A 19,015-nucleotide genomic window follows, 5' to 3' on the forward strand; every position below is an offset into this window, starting at 1 on the left:
CTGGGTTTGATTCCTCAGTACCACAAAAACACAAAAAGCTGAAGGCGGTGCTGTGGCTGAAGTGGTAGAATGTTAGCCTTGAGCAAAAGAAGTTCAGGGACAGTGCCCAGGCCCTGAGGTCAAGCCCCAGAAATAGCAAAAAAAAAAAAAAGTGTTAAAAAAGTGCCATCTTAGTGGTGATTACTAAGGAGAAATGATTTATTTGCACAAAGCTTGTTTTACAAAATGGTGATGGCAGTATCTACCACAAACATGAGCCAATATTTAGCAGGTCTGTTCTTTTCCATTTATGTTGTGCAGGGCTTTTTGTTTGTTTCTTTGTTTTTACCATAGTCTTGTAATCTTGCTAGTCAGTAACACTGTTTGGGCATTCAAGTCCTGTGGATTATTTCACACATACAAAAGTCTAGGGAACATGATGGCCCTAGGAACCGACTTCAGAGGAGACTCAGGTAACAGATGAAGCTTCTGACTGAAGAAAGGTTATCTTTGGCAAGGGAGTGGTGTGGTGATGTGGAGGGATTGGGATAAAGGGAAAGCAAGGGGGAGTTATCAAGCACTTACTTCTCCAGATCTTGTTAGTTTGTTCTTGAGTCAGTTTAATAGTGGACATTTTTTCATCTCCTGCCACTTATTTTTGTAGTGCTTTATCAGATACCAATTTTGCCAAATAATCAAGGTTAAGTAACTGTAACCATAGCATAGCCAATTGGGATACAGATTCTTCTTAATATTCAAGAGAAAGATGCTTTCTAATAAAAATAATTAATTGAATTTGAAGAAGGGTTATATATAGAGAAAGAATTGTGTAGGGTAGGTAAAAGACCAAAAGAAAACCCTAAGAAACAGTCTGATTCTTGGGTTTTCTAGAAATTGAAAGTAGGGATTTTTGGGGTCATTTTTGTTGTCTTGGTTGAGTTGAATATGTTGACTTTAGCACAGTGTAAAGATTTACACGTATTCACAAATAAGAACTAATGGAAGGTGATATTGAAAATTGGGAGTTCATCCATCCATCCATTCATCCATCCATCCAACAGTTACCAAAGAAATCAAAAGACTAATTTTGAGAGCTCACCTTGTAGCACTGAGTGGCACACAGCCTTTGCCCTTGTAGGGAAGTAAAACAATGTAAAGTAATAATTGTCATAAGTGTGATTAGTGCAATAATGGACATGTGCATCAGACACACAGTGGGCAATAAAAGGGTGAAAAACTGAGTCAGAAGAAACAAAAGAGACTAATCTTCCTAAACAGAATTCTTCCATGGTATTCTTTTTTTTTTTTACCATGCCCAATTGATGAATGTGTAATGCAGAGAATCATTCTTCAAATAGGTCTCTCAAGGACCAAAATATAACACTGTTTTGGAAACCAGGGCACCTTATAATTACTCCTATCGTTACACCACTTGCTACTGTTCATTGCAAATGTGCATTTTGTACCTTTGCTGAAGAACAGATGTGATCTGCTTGCAGAAATTCTCTCCATTTTGAGCAAACTCCTTTAGGCTCTTATATACTTTATTATACTGGAAAAAAAGATGAACAGGAGGTTTATAATCACTTCTAAAGATAGAGTTCCCTGCTGTAATGATAGCTGTCATCATAAATGACTGTGAAGCTACAGGAATGTGCAGCTTTTGGATGAGATTTTAAAACAAAGACTACATTTCCTGTTGCAGAATATGTTGGGTTCTGGAGAACTTTCCAAAAATAAATCTAGTCTATCAGTTTCTCTCCTGGGCCAATTACAAACAATTCAATAATGGGGTGCATTTGGACTGTGATTTCCTGTCACCCTTATCATTCCCAGAATGTCAAAAGTACAGTGGGAAGGATACCATGTATCATTTTTCTGTCTCTCTCCTACTGCAGAATAATATTTTTGGCTTATGGTGACAATAAATGTAGGTTACTTCTACAACGTAATATGACAAAGCAGCTGAATTAGAATGAGATTCTCTACCTGCATACGGTGCTAGAAGTTCAAGCAGTAGAAAAGGGATCTCAAAGGACCTAAAGAAATGACCTATTCTATGGCCTATAGACACATGAAGAAATGCTCAACATCTCTGGACATTAAAGAAATGCAAATCAAAAGAACTCTAAGATTCCAACTCATTCCAGTTAGAATGGCCAGGATCAGGAAAATGAATAATAACAGATGCTAGAGGGGATGTGGCCAGGAGGGATCACTACTACACTGTTGGTGGGAGTGCAAACTCATTCAACCACTATGGAAAGCAGTATGGCAGTTCCTCAAAAGACTAAACATAGAGCTCCCCTATGACCCAGCAATTCCACTACTTGGCATTTACCCAATCGTCCAGAAACAAGGACAGACTAAATCCACTAGCACAACAGTGTTCATTGCAGCACTATTCACCATAGCAAAGATATGGAACCAACCCAGATGTCCCTCAGTTGATGAGTGGATCAACAAGATGTGGTATTTATACACAGTGGAATTCTATGCTGCTGTCAGAAAGAACAACATTGCCCCATTTGTAAGGAAATGGAAAGACTTAGAAAAAATCATATTAAGTGAAGTAAGCCAGACTCAAAGGAACATAGGCTCAATGGTTTCCCTCATTTGTCCTAATCATTAGAAACCTTGGGCTCTCCTAGCAGAGATTTACAATAGAGCAAAATCTAGATATATAGGCCATATAGTATGACACTAAATGAAAGGACCTCTAGGATATAGAAACAAAAGCCATATAATGAGTGATTTTGTCCTTAATGTACTATGTTATCTCTCATCTCTTTTGCTTTCCCTTTGTTATCTCATATTGTTACAGTATTTTACCTTGGTATCTGATATATTGTATATATGCTTATTTGGTTATTTGAAATAGGATAGGGAAAAGGAGAAAACAAGATGAAGGCCGGGGGTGGGAGGAGGGAAATGGGGACCAAGACATCACTAAGGGTATCAATGTGAAGTAATACACTTTCTATCTGGTGAATATAATGTAACCCTTCTAATAATTACAATAAAAATATGGAAAAAAAGAAATGACCTATCCTAAGTTCTTACATTTGGAGATAGATGGAACAAAGTGATTCAATATCATAGATACAAAATCCTATTATTTGTATGCTATAGTCTAACTTTTCTTTAAATTGAAAGCTACAGAAATCTACAATAGGATTTGGTAGATACCCACTACAGGTCAAATATCCTACTCTGAAAAGTCAAAATCCCAAACATATTCAAATCCTTAACTTTTGGAGCAATGACATGACACAAGAAGTGGAAAACTTCATACTTAACTCCATGCAATGATCTCAGCATAATACAAGAACAAGAAACAAAGTGTACATGATCACCTGCAGGATATGTGTAGATGAATTTTTTTATTTAGATCTAGGTCTCACCCCTAAGGAATTTTCTTTATGCATATACAAATCTTCCAGATTCAGAAACACTTCTGGTCTCAAGCAGTTTCTGTTAGATTTGTTCACTGTTACCCAAGAGCTGCTTTGAAACAGCCAAGGCCAAGGAGAGCCTTGAGGGTATAGAACTGTCATAAGGAATCTGTTAACTCTGCAGCATAGCTGCAAGTCTCTGTGCCTTCAGACAACCATCAGTTACGTGTGTGTGTGTGTGTGTGTGTGCGTGTGCGTGTGTGTGTGTGTGTGTGTGTGTGTGTGTGTGTGTGTGTGTGTAGGATGAAGTGGCAGACAATACCATTCTGGCTTATTGATGTCCAATAGGAATATGATCCAAGATAGCCAGGTCTCCCACTTTGTAAATATATATATGTATATATGTATATATATATATTTGAGTATGGATATGTTCAAACAAGCAGTAAACAATTTACTAATTTTCTGCAGTCCAAATGCAGCATATAGGTGCAGGAGATGAATTTTGGCCTTTTTTTCCTGAACAGGAGTAAGTTTTCTCTAATATTCATGAGAAGAAAGTCACCATTTGTCAACCAAGCTTTCTGATGTGTTTTATCCGTAAAACTACATTTCCCTCTGTGAGTAAGATGACTCGTTGAAAATCAGCTTGCTCCCCTTCAGGCATACTGGGAAACTATTGGTAAAAAGAACTATAGGAAAGGACCTTGTGCAGCTTCCTTGTTTATTACTAACCATTTTAACCATATTACTAAGTTCCTCCCTAAGCCTTTTTTTTTTCTCATCATACCTAAGAGCATTCCACAAAGCACATCTTGTTGCCAGGAACATATTCAACAGTGTTATATCTTCCAAATGAAGTCAATTTTCAGCTTTCTTCAGCACATGTAATGATGTCACTAAAGGGTGTCTGAAGACATGTAACAGAAAGCTTTTGTTTTGCTTTTGGCATTTCAGTCAGTGAGGCTCTTTGTTTTGCAAGCTTCCTGCTCTTGGAAATGACAGTCAAGGCAACTGGACAGCATGAGCCAATAGAGTGGCCACTGGTCATTTTCACTCTCTACTTCTGTTCTTACTTTACATCTAAGAGAAATGAAGAGGTCTTGTTAGGCTTAGGTAGAGTTCTTCCAACAGAAAGTTTAACATGGTTCTAACAAAGTCTTCCCTTTTTGTTCTAAATTCTGAAATATCTTTGTTTCATAAAATAGCAATAATGCAGAACGTGATAATGCACAGTACGTATTCTACCTAAGTTGTAGCAATATTAACAGTTTTTTTCTTTTTTGTTCTTGCTTTGAGCAACATTAGTTTTTTCTTTTCTAAATTTCTCAGGGTATTTTTGGGCACTTATTTTTCCACAAGAAAATTTATATAATTACAAAGTTTTCTTTCCCAGTTCCTATTGGAATTCTCATTGCAATTGCATTATACATAAATATGTATATATATGTGCATATGAAATGTAATTGTAAGAAATAGGACTTGTTTTTAATGGTATTTAGACTTCCTAGCCAAGACGTTATAAGTCTTTTCATTTGCTGAAATCTTATTTCATGTTCAATAAAATTTTATTATTTTGTTCATATGTACTGTGGTTTTCTTATTTGATATAGTCAGAAACATCTCCCAGTATTAAGCTTTGTGGTTTTGTGTATTGTTCTACTTGTTTTTTTTTTGCCCCTGTAGTCCAAGCAAAGCAGAAACAATGACCCAACTAAGCTACTATGGGTCCTGGTCAAGAAGGGCAGATTTGGATGTAGGACAGTTTTGGCGAGGCTGGGGAAAAACATGGTGGAAAGAATTGAAGGTATGTGAGAACCTTGGATACAAAGGAAAGAGCCTCTACTCCTCCCTGCGTTGGTAGACTTGGGAACTGAAGGAAAGAACCCCAAGATGAACCATGATAAAAGAAAAGACCTCCTTCCAGCCCACCATCACCTGAGGACAGTGGCTCAAGTCTTGGAGATCACTGTGAGGATGAGAGCCCAGAGGAGACCCTTGCCTATAGCTGAGAAAGAAATGAATAGACCGGTAAAGGTTTTGCTTAGTTGTTAACATCCCTTATGCTACACTTTTTTTTCTTTTTTCTTTTCTTTTCTTTTGTAGGTTATGGGGCTTGAACTGGACCTGGGCACTGTCTCTGAGCTCTTCAGCTCAAGGCTAGCTCCCTTCCCCTGGGCCTGGGTGTTGTCCCTGAGCTCTTCAGCTCAAGGCTATCACCCTACCCTTGAGCCAAACCCCACTTCTTGTTTTCTAGAAATTAACTGTAGATAAGAGTCTCAGGTCCTTTTGTGCCCCGGCTGGCTTTGAACCTTGATCCTCAGATCTCAGCCTCCTGAGTAGCTACAATTACAGGCACCGCACCTGGCTCCTTAGGCTACACTTTTTATCCTCTGAACAAGTGACTGGTTCCAGGAGGCCAGCCTACCCTGAAGGTTCATAATTCAGATCGAAAACTTTGGAGACAATTGTGATAAAGAAAAAAGTACCAGTCCCCCAATGATATTCAGAGCCAACTTTTTAAAAGTTGGGGGTTGCTCAAGCAAAACTCTTGATCTTTGGGCTTCCTAGTCCAGGTTTTAGAAGATGATCTTCTCATATCACGGCACACCCAGAAAAATACTTGTACTGAAACAGAGTGGTAAACGAGGTTGTTTTAGGCATTGAACTGACTATGGTTGTGCTCCTTGTACTCTCTAGAATTAAAGGGCTGAGGGATTTGGGAGGGTTTCATTCCCTTAACTTCAATGTGCCAAGAGAGTACAGCCAGGAAGTTTTCCAGTACATTATCTTGTGGTTAATTTAGTGATCAGATAAGAAAGGGATGGATGTTCAGTTTATGACAAAAATGGAGAGAGTCTTTATCTTTGACCCTAAGTACAATGTGCTGGAAACTCTGCCCAATCTCTGATGTAAGTTGAGATAATGTTGACAACAACACATAAAATGGTTGCTAAGGATAATTCCATTATCACGAATCAATAGTTCTACACTTCTCATCTTGTATCATCTATTCGCACCAGAAAGCAAAACTATGAAAAGCATGGTTGCATAAATGCCAAGGAAGATCATAAAGACCATCTATTTAAGATAAATTAGAGAGAGAGAGAGAGGGAGGGAGGGAGGGAGAGAGAGAGAGAGAGAGAGAGAGAGAGAGAGAGAGAGAGAGAGAGAGAGAGAGGGAGGGAGGGAGGGAGGGAGGGAGGGAGGGAGGGAGGGAGGGAGGGAGAGAGAGAGAGAGAGAGAGAGAGAGAGAGAGAGAGAGAGAGAGAGAGAGAGAGAGAGAGAGAGAGTAGTTTCACTACCCTCTGACATTTCTGGAGTCCCTAAAATATTCCTTCAAAAACGCAAACGGTGTACAAGGGGAATTTCTAGTTAGCCATTAGGAAAATGTTCCATCCCTGTAGTTGGAAACCTTCTATATATATATTGTATCATTACAAAACAGAACTTGGTAATCAAGCAATTAGCACATGAAATGACAAGACAAAATGACTTGTAAACCACAGGAAATGCTTATATTGAATTTGGCCTCACTGCCATTTCTGGCTTTATAGTGTGGATGGTTGCAGTGAAATTCAGTTATTGTAGAATTTTTAAAACGTTATATGCTAGTATAGGTCTTTGAAACTATACAACAGTGATCTTCATAGTGTTAAATGAGCCATCCTATCCACTTAAAAGACAAGTGTGATGGCACACATGATAACACCTGATACAGAAAGCTGCAGCAAGAGGATTGGGAACTTGAAGCCAGCCTGGACTATATACACTGACTCCATGTCTCAAAAAAATAGAAAAATATTAAAGGACATGAAATGTTTAGCTTCTTAGAGAGCTCTTTCTTATGTCAGGCACTGTGCTACTAATTCCACGTGAATTTTAGTTCCTTTAGAGGTGATATTTCAAAGCACAACCCCTACAAAGGGTTACTTTATTTATGAAGCATCTATTTAATATTTGGAACCCTGTAGCAGGCAGTCATAGATTAGTCAATACAGAAAAGTACAATCTACTCCATTCTGTCCCTTTATGTTATAGCTTAGAAGACAGATCTAAGCAATGTGGAGAGGCTTGTTACACATTGATCCATTCCGGGGGATGTTGTGTGTCACACAGCATCTTTGCTAGACTCAATAGGCCTTTTTCATCTCTTCACTGAAATCTCTGAATCTCCCAGGGGACATAGTCCTCTTCACTATCACCTTCTGAGTTAATGACCTGCGCATCTAATGACACTGGCAAGCTGATTTGCCTAAGTGGGAAGTTCAGGCTGGTATCTGAACCAAGTCATTAACCTGAGGAGTTGCTGGTGATGTTTAACAGTTGATGCTGCGAGGGAAGGGGTAGTGATGTGGACATCAGAGGCCAGCTTTGACAGGCCATGTTGGATCCTCTCTGGGGATGTAAGAAACGAAATGCTGACCACAACGTGTTAACTATTGATTCCTATTTCATTGTTTCCTAGGAAGGTGGCACTTCTTGTTTTAGTTTCTGTATTTTCAAATGATTGGATGATCTCCCCTGGGGATAATTTGATCTTGTCTGCTTCCTAGAACTTGAATTTGAAGATGATTTCCCTTAGCATATTTTTAGATTTAGAAGGAAGCTAAGCTAGCAGGCATCAGGCCTAGGGCCAATTATTTTCTTTTTCAAAAACAGAAGTATAAAGAATCTTCTTTAAATAAGTTCTGACATTCCAAAGATTACTGAAAAGCCTTGCACAGTATTAGAGCAATCTTTGTGCTACTCCATTTGAAAACAAATGCTGACCTGGCTATTAGAGGTTGAAGGGACCAGCTATACCAATCCAATTTTCTCACTGGAGCATGACCTCAAAGAGGTTTTTAATACTTTTTTTTTAAATGAGGGCTGGCTTTGGTAGTTTGAAAAACTGTTTGACTCAGAATGCTATTTTTAAATATATAAATAAAAGGGGATTACAGAAGAAACCATACTGATACACATTTATAAACCATATTTTAAAAAATCATACTGTTACCTGTCCTTTTTAATTGACAATTACCAAACTTTCTAAATGTGACTGAGAATAAGCAATATTTTAGATATATACAACAACTCTGTTATATAAAAATATCTGGTTTTGCCAAATGCCAATGGTTCACACCTGTAATCCTAGCTACTCAGAAGGCTAAGTACTAGAGGACTGTGATTCAAAGCCAGCCAAGACAAAAACTCTTGAGATTCTATCTTCAAATTAACCAGCAAAATGCTAGGCTGGAGGTATGGCTAAAGTGATAGAGTGCCAGCCATGAACAAGAAAAGCTGACTGAGAACTTGAGGCCCTAAGATCAAGCCCTGATTTTGGGGTGGGGAGAGAGAGAGAGAGAGAGAGAGAGAGAGAGAGAGAGAGAGAGAGAGAGAGAGAGAGAGAGAGAGAGAGAGAGAGAGTTTCCTATTGAACTTAATGTAGCCCACTAAGATCCACTGATGTGGACCAAGTTAAGGATTATGTAAATTGGGTTCTGTGCAGCTCTTGGGACTCAGGGGATAAGCATTTTTTTCTTTTTTTTAATTAAAGAATTTATTAACATTGATTTTTACATCATATTTCAAATGACATGTTTAACAAACAAGTGCTCAAGAAGGGATAAGCATTTTGAAGGCAATTAAAACCTTGGGTTCTTTCCTAAAATTGCATAATGATTTGTGAACATTCCATTGCGACCCCTGTCCTTGTTTTATCATGCTCCCAAACTATAGTCTCATCTTCACAGAACATAGCTTCCTGAGTACACCAGGAAATCAACTTGATGAAGATGAAACAATTGCAAATAAATAAATAAACAAACAAACAAACTGTGACTTGAAAGGGTCTAGAAACCTGGGCGGAAGGGATATCTGCCTCCTCTTGACTGCTGGATACCCTTGGTGGCAATGTGCCCATAGAAGTGACAGTCAGAACTATGGGCAAAGGCTCAAGTCCTTGAAACAGTAGCTCAGAATAGGGCAAGGAGCCCTAGCACCCATTGTGTCATTAAAGTGACCCAAGAATGATGAGACGAGCATCTTTGGAAGTGGCGTAGAAAACAGTTCTCCCAGGTCCTGATCTGATGATAGACTTTGCTGTCTATCAAAGTGAGGTTAGGCCTTAAGACCCTTCTACTTTCTTCCTTTCAAAATAAAAAAACAACCCTTATTGAACTCTGTCTCATTTATTGTCTCTCCTATCATGTTCTCTTGGCTTTCTCCTTGGATGACTTTGATCAATGTCCAGTTCTAGCCCCATTTCTACCATTCCAGTTCCACCCTACCAAGCCTGTATACCTCAAATAAAGAAAACCCCCAAACAGGTGTTAATGTTCAGTGAGAGAGTGGTCTAGTAAGGGAATATAAATAAACAAATTATTAATAAAAGACTTCTTTCAAAGTTATTTTCAATCACTAACAGAGGGGAGAATGAAGTTGAAGTTATCAAAGGGAGAAAGTTTTACTTTTAACATGTATATGCCACCATATTATTAAAATTGCTCTATACATTAAACACATTTAGTTCTGTTAGAAAAGTTAATAGGTAAAACTAGGTAATTACACTGTCATATGGACCTTACCAGCTATTTATTTGTTTTACTCATTTAAGTTCTCTGATTCTGGACTTATTTTGAAAAATAGTAGGTAGAGTTCCATCTTTTCTAAGCCTGTGATTTCCTTATCATTTGAATAAACAAAGAGGAAATGAATAATTTTCTGCTGATCTTTTTCTTTATGGCTTCATTACAGATAATATTTCCTTCTCCACAGTTTGTTTTTCTAATAAAACACATAAATGGTAACTATAAGCCCTTGCTTCTTAAGTCCCCATTTTAGCTTTTCAACGTCGTTATCAGGATAAGACACTGGCAAGCCCCAATGATTGGGGTTTTTTGTTTGTTTGTTTTTGTTTTTGTATTTTTTGGATTATGGGGCTTGGACTCTAGGTATGGGCGTTGTCCCTGAGCTCTTCAGCTCAAGGCTACTACCCTATCCCTTGAGCCACAACCTACTTCCAGTTTTCTAGTGATTAATTGAAGATAAGATTCTCACATTCATTTGTGCTGGCTTTGTTTTTTGCTTTTTTTTCAAAACTTTTTGGAATCAAATTGAATTTTATTATGAAGGAGATTTTTCAATGACACAATATACATTGTAGTTGTAATCGAGCCATGTACACATACATGGATAAAGCTAACAAGCTTGCTGTGTTTCCCAGGGAGTTCTAACAAAATATTGGTACTTGAAACCCAGGGACTGTGACAGGATTAGTTTGAGACAACTTTTTAAACATTAGTGCTGGCTTTGAACTCAATCCTCAGATCTCATCCTCCTGAGTAGCTAGGATTACAGGTGTGAGCCACTGTACCTGGCTATGACTATTTCTGAAACAAATACATCATCCCTTTATTTTAGTTTCTTCTTGTCTTCTAAATCCTATCTCTGCTATTTCTTCTCATGACCTCATAGTGTCTTTAGACTTTTGACTGATCCTCTATTTGTAGTAATTTTAGCGCTTGGGGATGAATAAATACACTAAAACAACTGCAGGGTAGAGAAATTGAAGAGCCTGCCGTGAATACTACAGGACTAGGGATTCTAAACTCCAAGTACTATGGGGATGGGGAAAGCAAGAGCCTTCCCCAGTTTTAGTCTCACAGCCAACACTTGTTTACAGACATTCTGTGAATTTTTGTATCTGTTCTACACACAACATTGGCACCACTGGTGTGTATCTTAAAACTATTTTATAAACACCCACCATCTGTACCCAAATATGATGCTACATAATCATTCAATTTTTTTCTAAAAATTTGACAATGAAAATAATAATTACAGCCATTTTTTAGAATGAGTTCTGTATCAGATTAAACCAAACTAAACCTACAGACTTTAGTATCATAGTTAATATCATAACATGCTTGGTTTTGAGAGTTTCACATTTCTAAAGTTAAAATACATGAAGCTGCCCCCACCCCCCTCAAAGAGACACACACTTTTCACTGAGCTACTCACCGAGCAATCTGTTAGTGGATCCCTCATGTTGAAATACTTTTTGCTTGTGTCCTTTTACCTATACTCCAGCATTCTGGACACTGAAATCAAGGTTGGGTGTGTCCTAGACTTCCGGGACTCAAAGGGCTTAGAGTACGTCAGGCCCTGTCACACACACAGAGGAGGAAGTTCCAGCCCTGGACTTTTATCCCGGTTGTTTCCTGAAAAAGCAAAGAAGGGCTCAGGGTTAGGAGAGGCAGCGGGAGATTGTGAGAACAGTTTCTGCAAATATTTGGAGGCAGGATCCTGAATCCTGAAGGGCGTAGCCTTGAAGAAGGTCCTTGGAGCTCTCAAGTGTCCCAGGGTGATGAGGAACTCATATTCTCTCAGCTTTTTTTTTTTTTAATGCCAATCCTGTTTACCTTTTGTGTGTTTTGTGTTGCTTTAACATTTAGGGGCCTTGAGGACCCAAAAAGAAACTGTTTCTTGCAAGGTTAGTTGATTCCTGAGATAAACAATTTGCCCATAATATACCTTTGATATTGGATAGGTAAAAATCAGTTCAATAGTTTATGGAGGTTTGTCAGGGCTGGAAAAACCTCCCAATAGAAAAGCACTGTTGTCCTAACAAAAGGAGACTAAGTCTTGGAAATTGTTAAGTTTGTTTCAAAAAAAAAAAAAAAACAACCACACACAAAAACAAACCCAGCCACAGGGAACAGAATATCCTGCCCCTCTCCCTCCTAGTTTTGCCTTCTTAGTTCAATCATCTTTCCCATGACCCTGGATGTGAGAATATGTAAGACAGACCTGATTGAGGACAATAGTTTTAGGTCCCAGGCCTTCTGTGATTATCTTATGCCTCATTTGCAAAAAGCGTGACCAATCCGAGTACAACTCAGTAGACTGAGTCACTTTGCAGGTGATGGTCTATTGATACCGGTCTTCTCGGCTGAATGAATTCCATACTTCCACTCTAAGCCTAAATTGTCCAGGCCTGCTGTAGAGCTATAGCACCTTCAGGTATTGCCTGTTGTAGAGCCACTGGAGTGGTACCATAAACACTTTCTGCTCACCACGAGCACAAAACAACAACAACAAAAAACCCAAAACTAAAAAAACAAAAAACCTGATATCAATATGCAATTCAACAGATCCAGAGTCCAAATCACATCACCTGCCAAGTTAATGTTCCCCCTGCTCTAAATCACCCAGCACTCAGTACTGAGCATCTAGAGGCCTACACCAAGAGAACTGTAGCATGTCAGGAAAGGCTCCTTGGAGGCAAGATGTTCAGGAGCCACCTCTCAGGGCCTAACTCAACCATCCTCATGCCTGGCCTAACTGAACCAACTGGCTCGCTCTCTTCTAAAGACAGAGTTACTTCCGTTTGCTCTCATTTCTCAGCATTCAAAACATGTATAGAACTAGAAGTTAGCCACGAGTAACTTATTTTTCTTCTTGCTTCCTTTGCACCTTTAGTCCTCGTTAGCAATCCTAACATTATCAGCTATTGGCCCATTCATTTGTGACAATGGAAGATCCGAGCCTCATAACAGCTCCATCTATATTGTCCAGGCCAACAATTAGAACTCAAAAGTATCCCTTTGAACCTGACTAGTTGCCATATATCCATTCATCTGCTGTGCTGTCCAGGCTCCAGGTCAATTATTTGAAATTGATGTGGAAGAGAGGATGAAGACAATGAAGAAAATGACACTTTGAACCAGAGTAGAAGGAGCAGTCAGGGATCTCCACACACTAATAGCATTGTTTCTTTGGATTCTCCAAAGGAACTCCATCCCTGGAGACCATAACACTAAGCAGCTATCATGCTACTGGAATTAGGATACCCCTGAATGATGAAAAAAGTTGCACCAGGGGCCAAGAGTTTAACCTAGTGGTAGAGTGCTTGCCAATATGCACTAATACCCGGGTTCAGTTCCTCAGTACCACACACAGAGAAAAAGCTGGAAGTGGTACTGTGACTCACGTGGTCGACTGCTAGCCTTGAGGAAAGCCCAAGGACAGTGCTCAAGCCCTGAGTTCAAGCACCAGGACTGGTAAAACAAAACAAAACAAACAACAACAACAAAAAACCTAAAAAAAAAACCCAAACCCAAAAAAAGTTGATGCAGTTTAAAAACTGAGGTTAATATATTTTTTTTCTTTTTTCTTTTTGCAATTTGGTTCAAAATGAGAGGATTGATGAGAGGATTGGCTTCCCAAGACAGTTTCTTTTTCCCTTCTTCTTCTTCTTCTTCTTCTTCTTCTTCTTCTTCTTCTTTTTTTTTTTTTTTTTTTTTTTTGCTAGTCCTGGACTTAGTCTCAGGGCCTGAGCACTGTCCTTGGGTTTTCTCAAGGCTAGAGCTCTATCACTTTAGCCACAGCACCACTTTTGGCTTTTTATCTAGATATGTGGTACCAGGGTTTCAGATCCAGGTCTTCGTGCAAGCTAGAAAAGCACTCTACAACTAGGTCAAACTCCTGGCTACCCAAGACAGTTTCTATAAGTAATGCAATCTGTGTCATCAGATTGCTGGTTGCCAGGGCATCCATATGCTTAAACACCTCAGCTGCACCTTTCTTAGAGGCTGGTTTAATTTCCCTTTTGCCTTTGGACATAAACTTTGTCTTGCCCCTATATCCCTCTCACAGACTAAGGGAAGCAGAGTGTGTTGGCTGAAAACAAAATGATAATTGAAAGTTTGCCTGTTAGGCTCTGGTGGCTCATGTCTATAATCCTAGACATTTAGGAAGCTGCGCTGGGGATCATAATTTGAACCCATTCCAGGCAGGAAAGTCTGTGAGACTCTTATCTCCAATAAAATATAAACAAATCTTGAAGTAGATCTGTGGCTCAAGTGATAGAGTACTCTCCTCGAATGAAAGAAGCTCAGCTCAGGTACAACACCCAGGCCCTGAGTTCAAGCCCCAGGACCAAAAAAAGAGTTTGACTATATACGCAACTTCTCAGAAGGGTGTTTGACTCTGCAAAGAATATGGTCCAGAAAGAGAATTGAGTAATTTATCTTTTGAAATAACATGGTGTATATTAACAGAAAATCCAGTAGCTTCAAATGACACAGTATTTGTTCAGTAATCTGTGTGGTAGCTGGCAGCTTTTTGCCTCTCCTCTGCACTCACACAAAACAGGTCATTGATGCAACTTTACTGATCATAGCTGAACCGAGCACAGCAGGTTCTCCCGGGCTCTGCTGGGTAAGGAAGCTGGCTGTTGACTGACAGCTGGCCGAGGCCATATTTTTAAAATCAGCTAACAATCTAGAGCATGGCTTGTCTAGGAGGTCAGAGTGAATGGGAGAATTCAAGGTCTCCTGAAGTGCAGGCTTTGTGAAACAGACACAGACACACCTTCAAGTTATCTACATCCAACTAAGCAAAGTCATCATAAACCATTCCAGGGGGCGGAGCTATTGCAAAAGTCATGGATACACAGGGGGCTGGGAGTTGGAGTTACTTTTTCAATCTACCCCAATAGTTAGTCAATATTTATTCTTGAGTGACTGGGGAGATAAAGCATAAACACACAAGAAAGAGTAACTGCTTAATATCCTTTTCTCCCTCCCCTTTAACACAGGGAGGTGACTGGTTTTGAACTTTAGCAGAGATTGGAATTAGGTAGAGAAACAAGAGACACTAAATTCATGTCGTGCTCTCCATATCAATTTGGAGGTCAGTGCCTTCTTGTAACCCATATATCCTGCCACAGACCTCAGTGGAGAATTCTTCCCTGGTGTGAAGTGAGAAGAGGCAGCAGACTGGATGGAAGCTCACAAGTCACCACCAGGGCACTTATATGTACAAATGTGTCCTGCAGCAAGTTAGGATAGCTTTATCCCTCCCTGTCAGAAATGGCCCAGGGAGACTGGAGGCCCAGTTAGAGGCTAAGATTCGAGTGAGCAAGAGGTCAGCTAGCACCCAGTCACTTTGGAATTAATATGACCTCATTTACTCACAGGCAATGAAGAATCTTCTCAGAGAAGGCTTATCACACTGAAGAATTCTCTGCCCACATATTTGTCCCTGGCATTCTATGTCTGACTATATTCATGCGTTGGCTTTCTTCCAGCCCAGGCCTTCAGTTTTACTTACTACTTGACCTCTGAGCTCCTAATCTTCCAGGCTCCTTTCCCAGTCTGTGTTCAGAATCTCTGCAGAAAGAAAATCTGCAGTGGATTTTTTTTTTAGGCCTGGCTTGGAAACTACTGCATGCAATTCTATCTACTTCTTTGTATGCAGCCTTCAAGGGCGGTTGACATTAGTATACATTTATTAAGTAATATAGGATGCTGGTAAGTTAATAAGAAATGGAAAGCCAATTGTAATAGAGAGTAGGGGCAATGCAAAACTTTCCCTGAAAGTTTCTTTAGTAGCCAATGCTAGCAAAAGTTTGGCAGCAGCATAAACATATATCATCAAGAGAGACTTGGTAACTTGAATTTGAATGTAGTGCTTACTGGCTTTATTCTTAGTACTTCACAAATAACTTTTAAAATAATTGCATTCAAGGTAGATATATGCTATTTGGATCTTTAAAACACTCAGTGGAACTGAGGTAGGAATAGTTAAGTGACCAACTCAAGGTCATATGGAAGTAGTCTTTCTGGACTCATCTCACACTAGTGAGTCCTTGTTTCATTACTGTATCACATTGCCATTCAGTTACATCAGTGGTCTATTAAAAATTAAAAAGCTGATAATATAGGGGTTATATGTCCTGAAAACAGGTTGTAACACATGATCACAATCCTCACTTGGAGTTAGACAGGCACACCAGTCAGATTACCATGTATGTCTCAAGGTTGAAATTAAAGACAACTTGTGTTGCCTCATATACTTCTGTGTGATCTTTAATATTTGAAACAATTTCAGATTGCTTTAGAAACCACTAGAAAGGCAAATGAAGAAAATAAAGCTTGCGACTGATGGCTCCCCACTGAGATCTCACCGAGATCTGAGGATCACCATTCAAAGTCAGCTTGGGCAGCAAAGTCCATGAGACTCCTAGTTCCAATTAACCAGCAGAAAACCAAAAGTAGCGTGGGGGCTCAAAGTGGTAGAGCCTTGAGCAATAGAACCTAAGGACAGTGCCCAAGGCCTGAGTTCAAAGCCCATGACCAACCTCCACCCCCCAAAAGGATGATGATATTATGCTCACTTACTTTAATTTTTAGCAAAGGAAAGGTGGTGAGTGAAATGGGAATCATGTACCTTGTTATATATCCAGGCTTTTGCCTGTGCTGTCCCTTCTATCTGAATGTCCTTCTCTGAAGTTGCCTTTTATGATCTCTAGAGTCTAGTGTATCACATTCTCCAAAGTACACTCTTGCTTTCAATGGCTATTCATTGCACACATATCTTTTGAATCATTTATTCCTACGATATCCAACTCATTGATCTAATGATCTGCCTGTTATAGGATTCAATGAGATCCTTATACTCAAGGAGCAAAGTAAATGTTCATAAATAATGGCTTGCATCTGATTGTATTAAATTCTTAGAAAACGACTCCCTTAGCTGGTGCTTCTTGGCTCACCAGGCAGGCCAGGCTGCGTCTGGATAGGTCTGTATCCTTAGCGATCCGGAAGCAGAGTTCCAAACACTGAAAGGGAAGATCATTGTGACCTTCTGGGCAGGAACTCTAAAATGGGAAATGACCGAAAAGCACTTGGGAGGCTCTGATACTGAATCAAAACAGCCTTGACAAGCAGGAAACAGAGAATCTCAGCAGGAGTCCCAAGAGGCCACTTAGAGAAATTTCTGGGAGATTTGTTGGCTAAAAAAGATACACATAGATGAAGGAGAGTCTTGGGACCAAGACTAAAATCGAAGAGTGCCATAATGTTCTGAAAAGTTTGCCAAGAACAACTAAGAGTTAGTGCTCTATCCATGGTGAGATGAATGCGTGGGGGTGTGGGGCAGCGCGGAGCCTCATTTGGGCAGTAGCAGTAGCTGTAGCAGTTACTGAGGTCCAGAGTGAACGGACCACTCAGACAGATGAATGGGGGCCAGATTGTGGGTTTGGCAAGACGGCTGACCATAAGAAGACTACATGTTCAAAAGTACTTTCTTCCCAGGACCAGCCTAAACAGGTTTTGACACCCTTTCCCGGGGTCAACATCGCTTCTGAATCCTGCTTGCCACCATTTTTGGCCTTTTGGATCTGACACTGGAGCAGGCCTGTCCTATGTCGCCATTTCAGACATGTGAAAACCCTGGACAGGGACAGTGTGTGTCATGTGTTTCATCCTTCCTACTGGTCATCTTCACAGGGGTGAGGAAACATTTATCATACAGATTAAATGACCATTTAATTTTATTCTTGGGCTGCTAAAGTCATTGCATTTTCTTATTTTGTTTATCTCCAAAGATAAAAAATGGTTTTCTGAGTTCTTACTCAAATGTACATCTTCAAGCCAAAAGAAAAGACAAAACAAAACAATAACAACAACAAAAACTTTCCCCTCAGAAGAGAAGCGTAAAAACAAATTTATCAACTACAGAAGAACAAATAGGTACTTTAAACTGTAGTGGAAGTCACACCCCTTTTGGTGAACAGCCAGCTTACTTTGTAGCATCTAAGAACTTTTGTGCACAACTTGGTCTCATTACACTGTATTTTTTTTTGCCAGTTCCAGGCTTGAGCTCAGGGCCTGAGCACTTCTTTGGACTTTCTCAAGGCGAGGGCTCTACCAGTTGAGCCTCAATACCACTTCTGGCTTTTTTCTATGTATGTGGTACCGAAGAATTGAATCCGGGTCTTCAAGTGTGCTAAGCAAGCACTCAACCACTCTACCACTAGGCCAAACTCCCAGCCCTTCATTAAACTGTGTTTTAAAAAAATGTATAAAATAAGCTTTGTACCTCCTACTAGTATATAAAATTTGCCTAATTTTAAAGTCTGAGCCTAAATGGTCATAATTAAGTTACTTTATATAGGTAAAAGTGGTACCCTGTATTTAATGTTCTAGGATTTAATATTCATTATGCATGCAGAAACTTCATATTAATTCAAAACTGCAGATGTTAATGGAGAAACAAAATGAAATCAAATAGATCAATTTTACGTAAAACAAATTAGAGTAAATTTACTTATCCCCAGTAAGCCCAAAAGACTAATAACAATCAGCTAATTAACAATCACCCATTCTATAGCTGTGATCGATGGCTTTGACTGCCAAAAGAAAAACCTAAGACTAAGAATATTCTACAAATGCAGATTTGCCCAGATTTCATTACATTTTCATTTGCTCTCGTGTGTTAATGCTCATGTGGTATTTCTAAGCTCATATACAATTCTACAGCTCTCAATCAAGATATGTACTGGGATATCCATTAGAGTGCTAAATTAGTTATAAGGGCAAATAATAAGGCTTGCTCTTTTGCATATGTAAACAAAAGGATATCCACAGGATTTATTTTCCTTTTCTATTTTGGTTCTCCTTACACTTTACAAAGCACTGATTTATAGTAAATTTCCTATGAATCATTGCCAACTTCTGGAGATAGAATTTTAGGGAAAAATCAAAGTGATCACAGTAGTTGTTTATTCCAATTTCCTTAAACAGGAAAAGAATTTTATTTTGTACCTCATTTCTTTTTTGCACATTTGGGATTTTTATACACTGTGC

General features: G+C 39.2%; 1 protein-coding gene across 3 annotated transcripts in view; it reads right to left on the reverse strand.

Moving 5' to 3' along the window:
- Positions 1-16,870, reverse strand: part of Nostrin (nitric oxide synthase trafficking) — a 62,082-nt gene extending 45,212 nt beyond the window's left edge. The window contains exons 1-3 of one of the 3 annotated variants that reach the window (XM_090342700.1): positions 16,596-16,870; positions 11,382-11,581; positions 1,446-1,531 (exon numbers count right to left, since the gene is read on the reverse strand). In XM_090342700.1, the coding sequence (XP_090198826.1) occupies positions 1,446-1,531; positions 11,382-11,408 (113 nt within the window). In that variant the 5' untranslated portion in view covers positions 11,409-11,581; positions 16,596-16,870. The remainder of the gene's footprint in view (positions 1-1,445; positions 1,532-11,381; positions 11,582-16,595) is intronic. The other 2 variants (XM_090342699.1, XM_090342701.1) reach the window with 2 other exon arrangements.
- Positions 16,871-19,015: the final 2,145 nt, after the last annotated feature.

The sequence above is a fragment of the Megascapheus bottae genome, chromosome 12, assembly GCF_031878675.1.
Source record: "Megascapheus bottae isolate mThoBot1 chromosome 12, mThoBot2.hap1, whole genome shotgun sequence".
Lineage (NCBI taxonomy): Eukaryota > Metazoa > Chordata > Mammalia > Rodentia > Geomyidae > Megascapheus > Megascapheus bottae.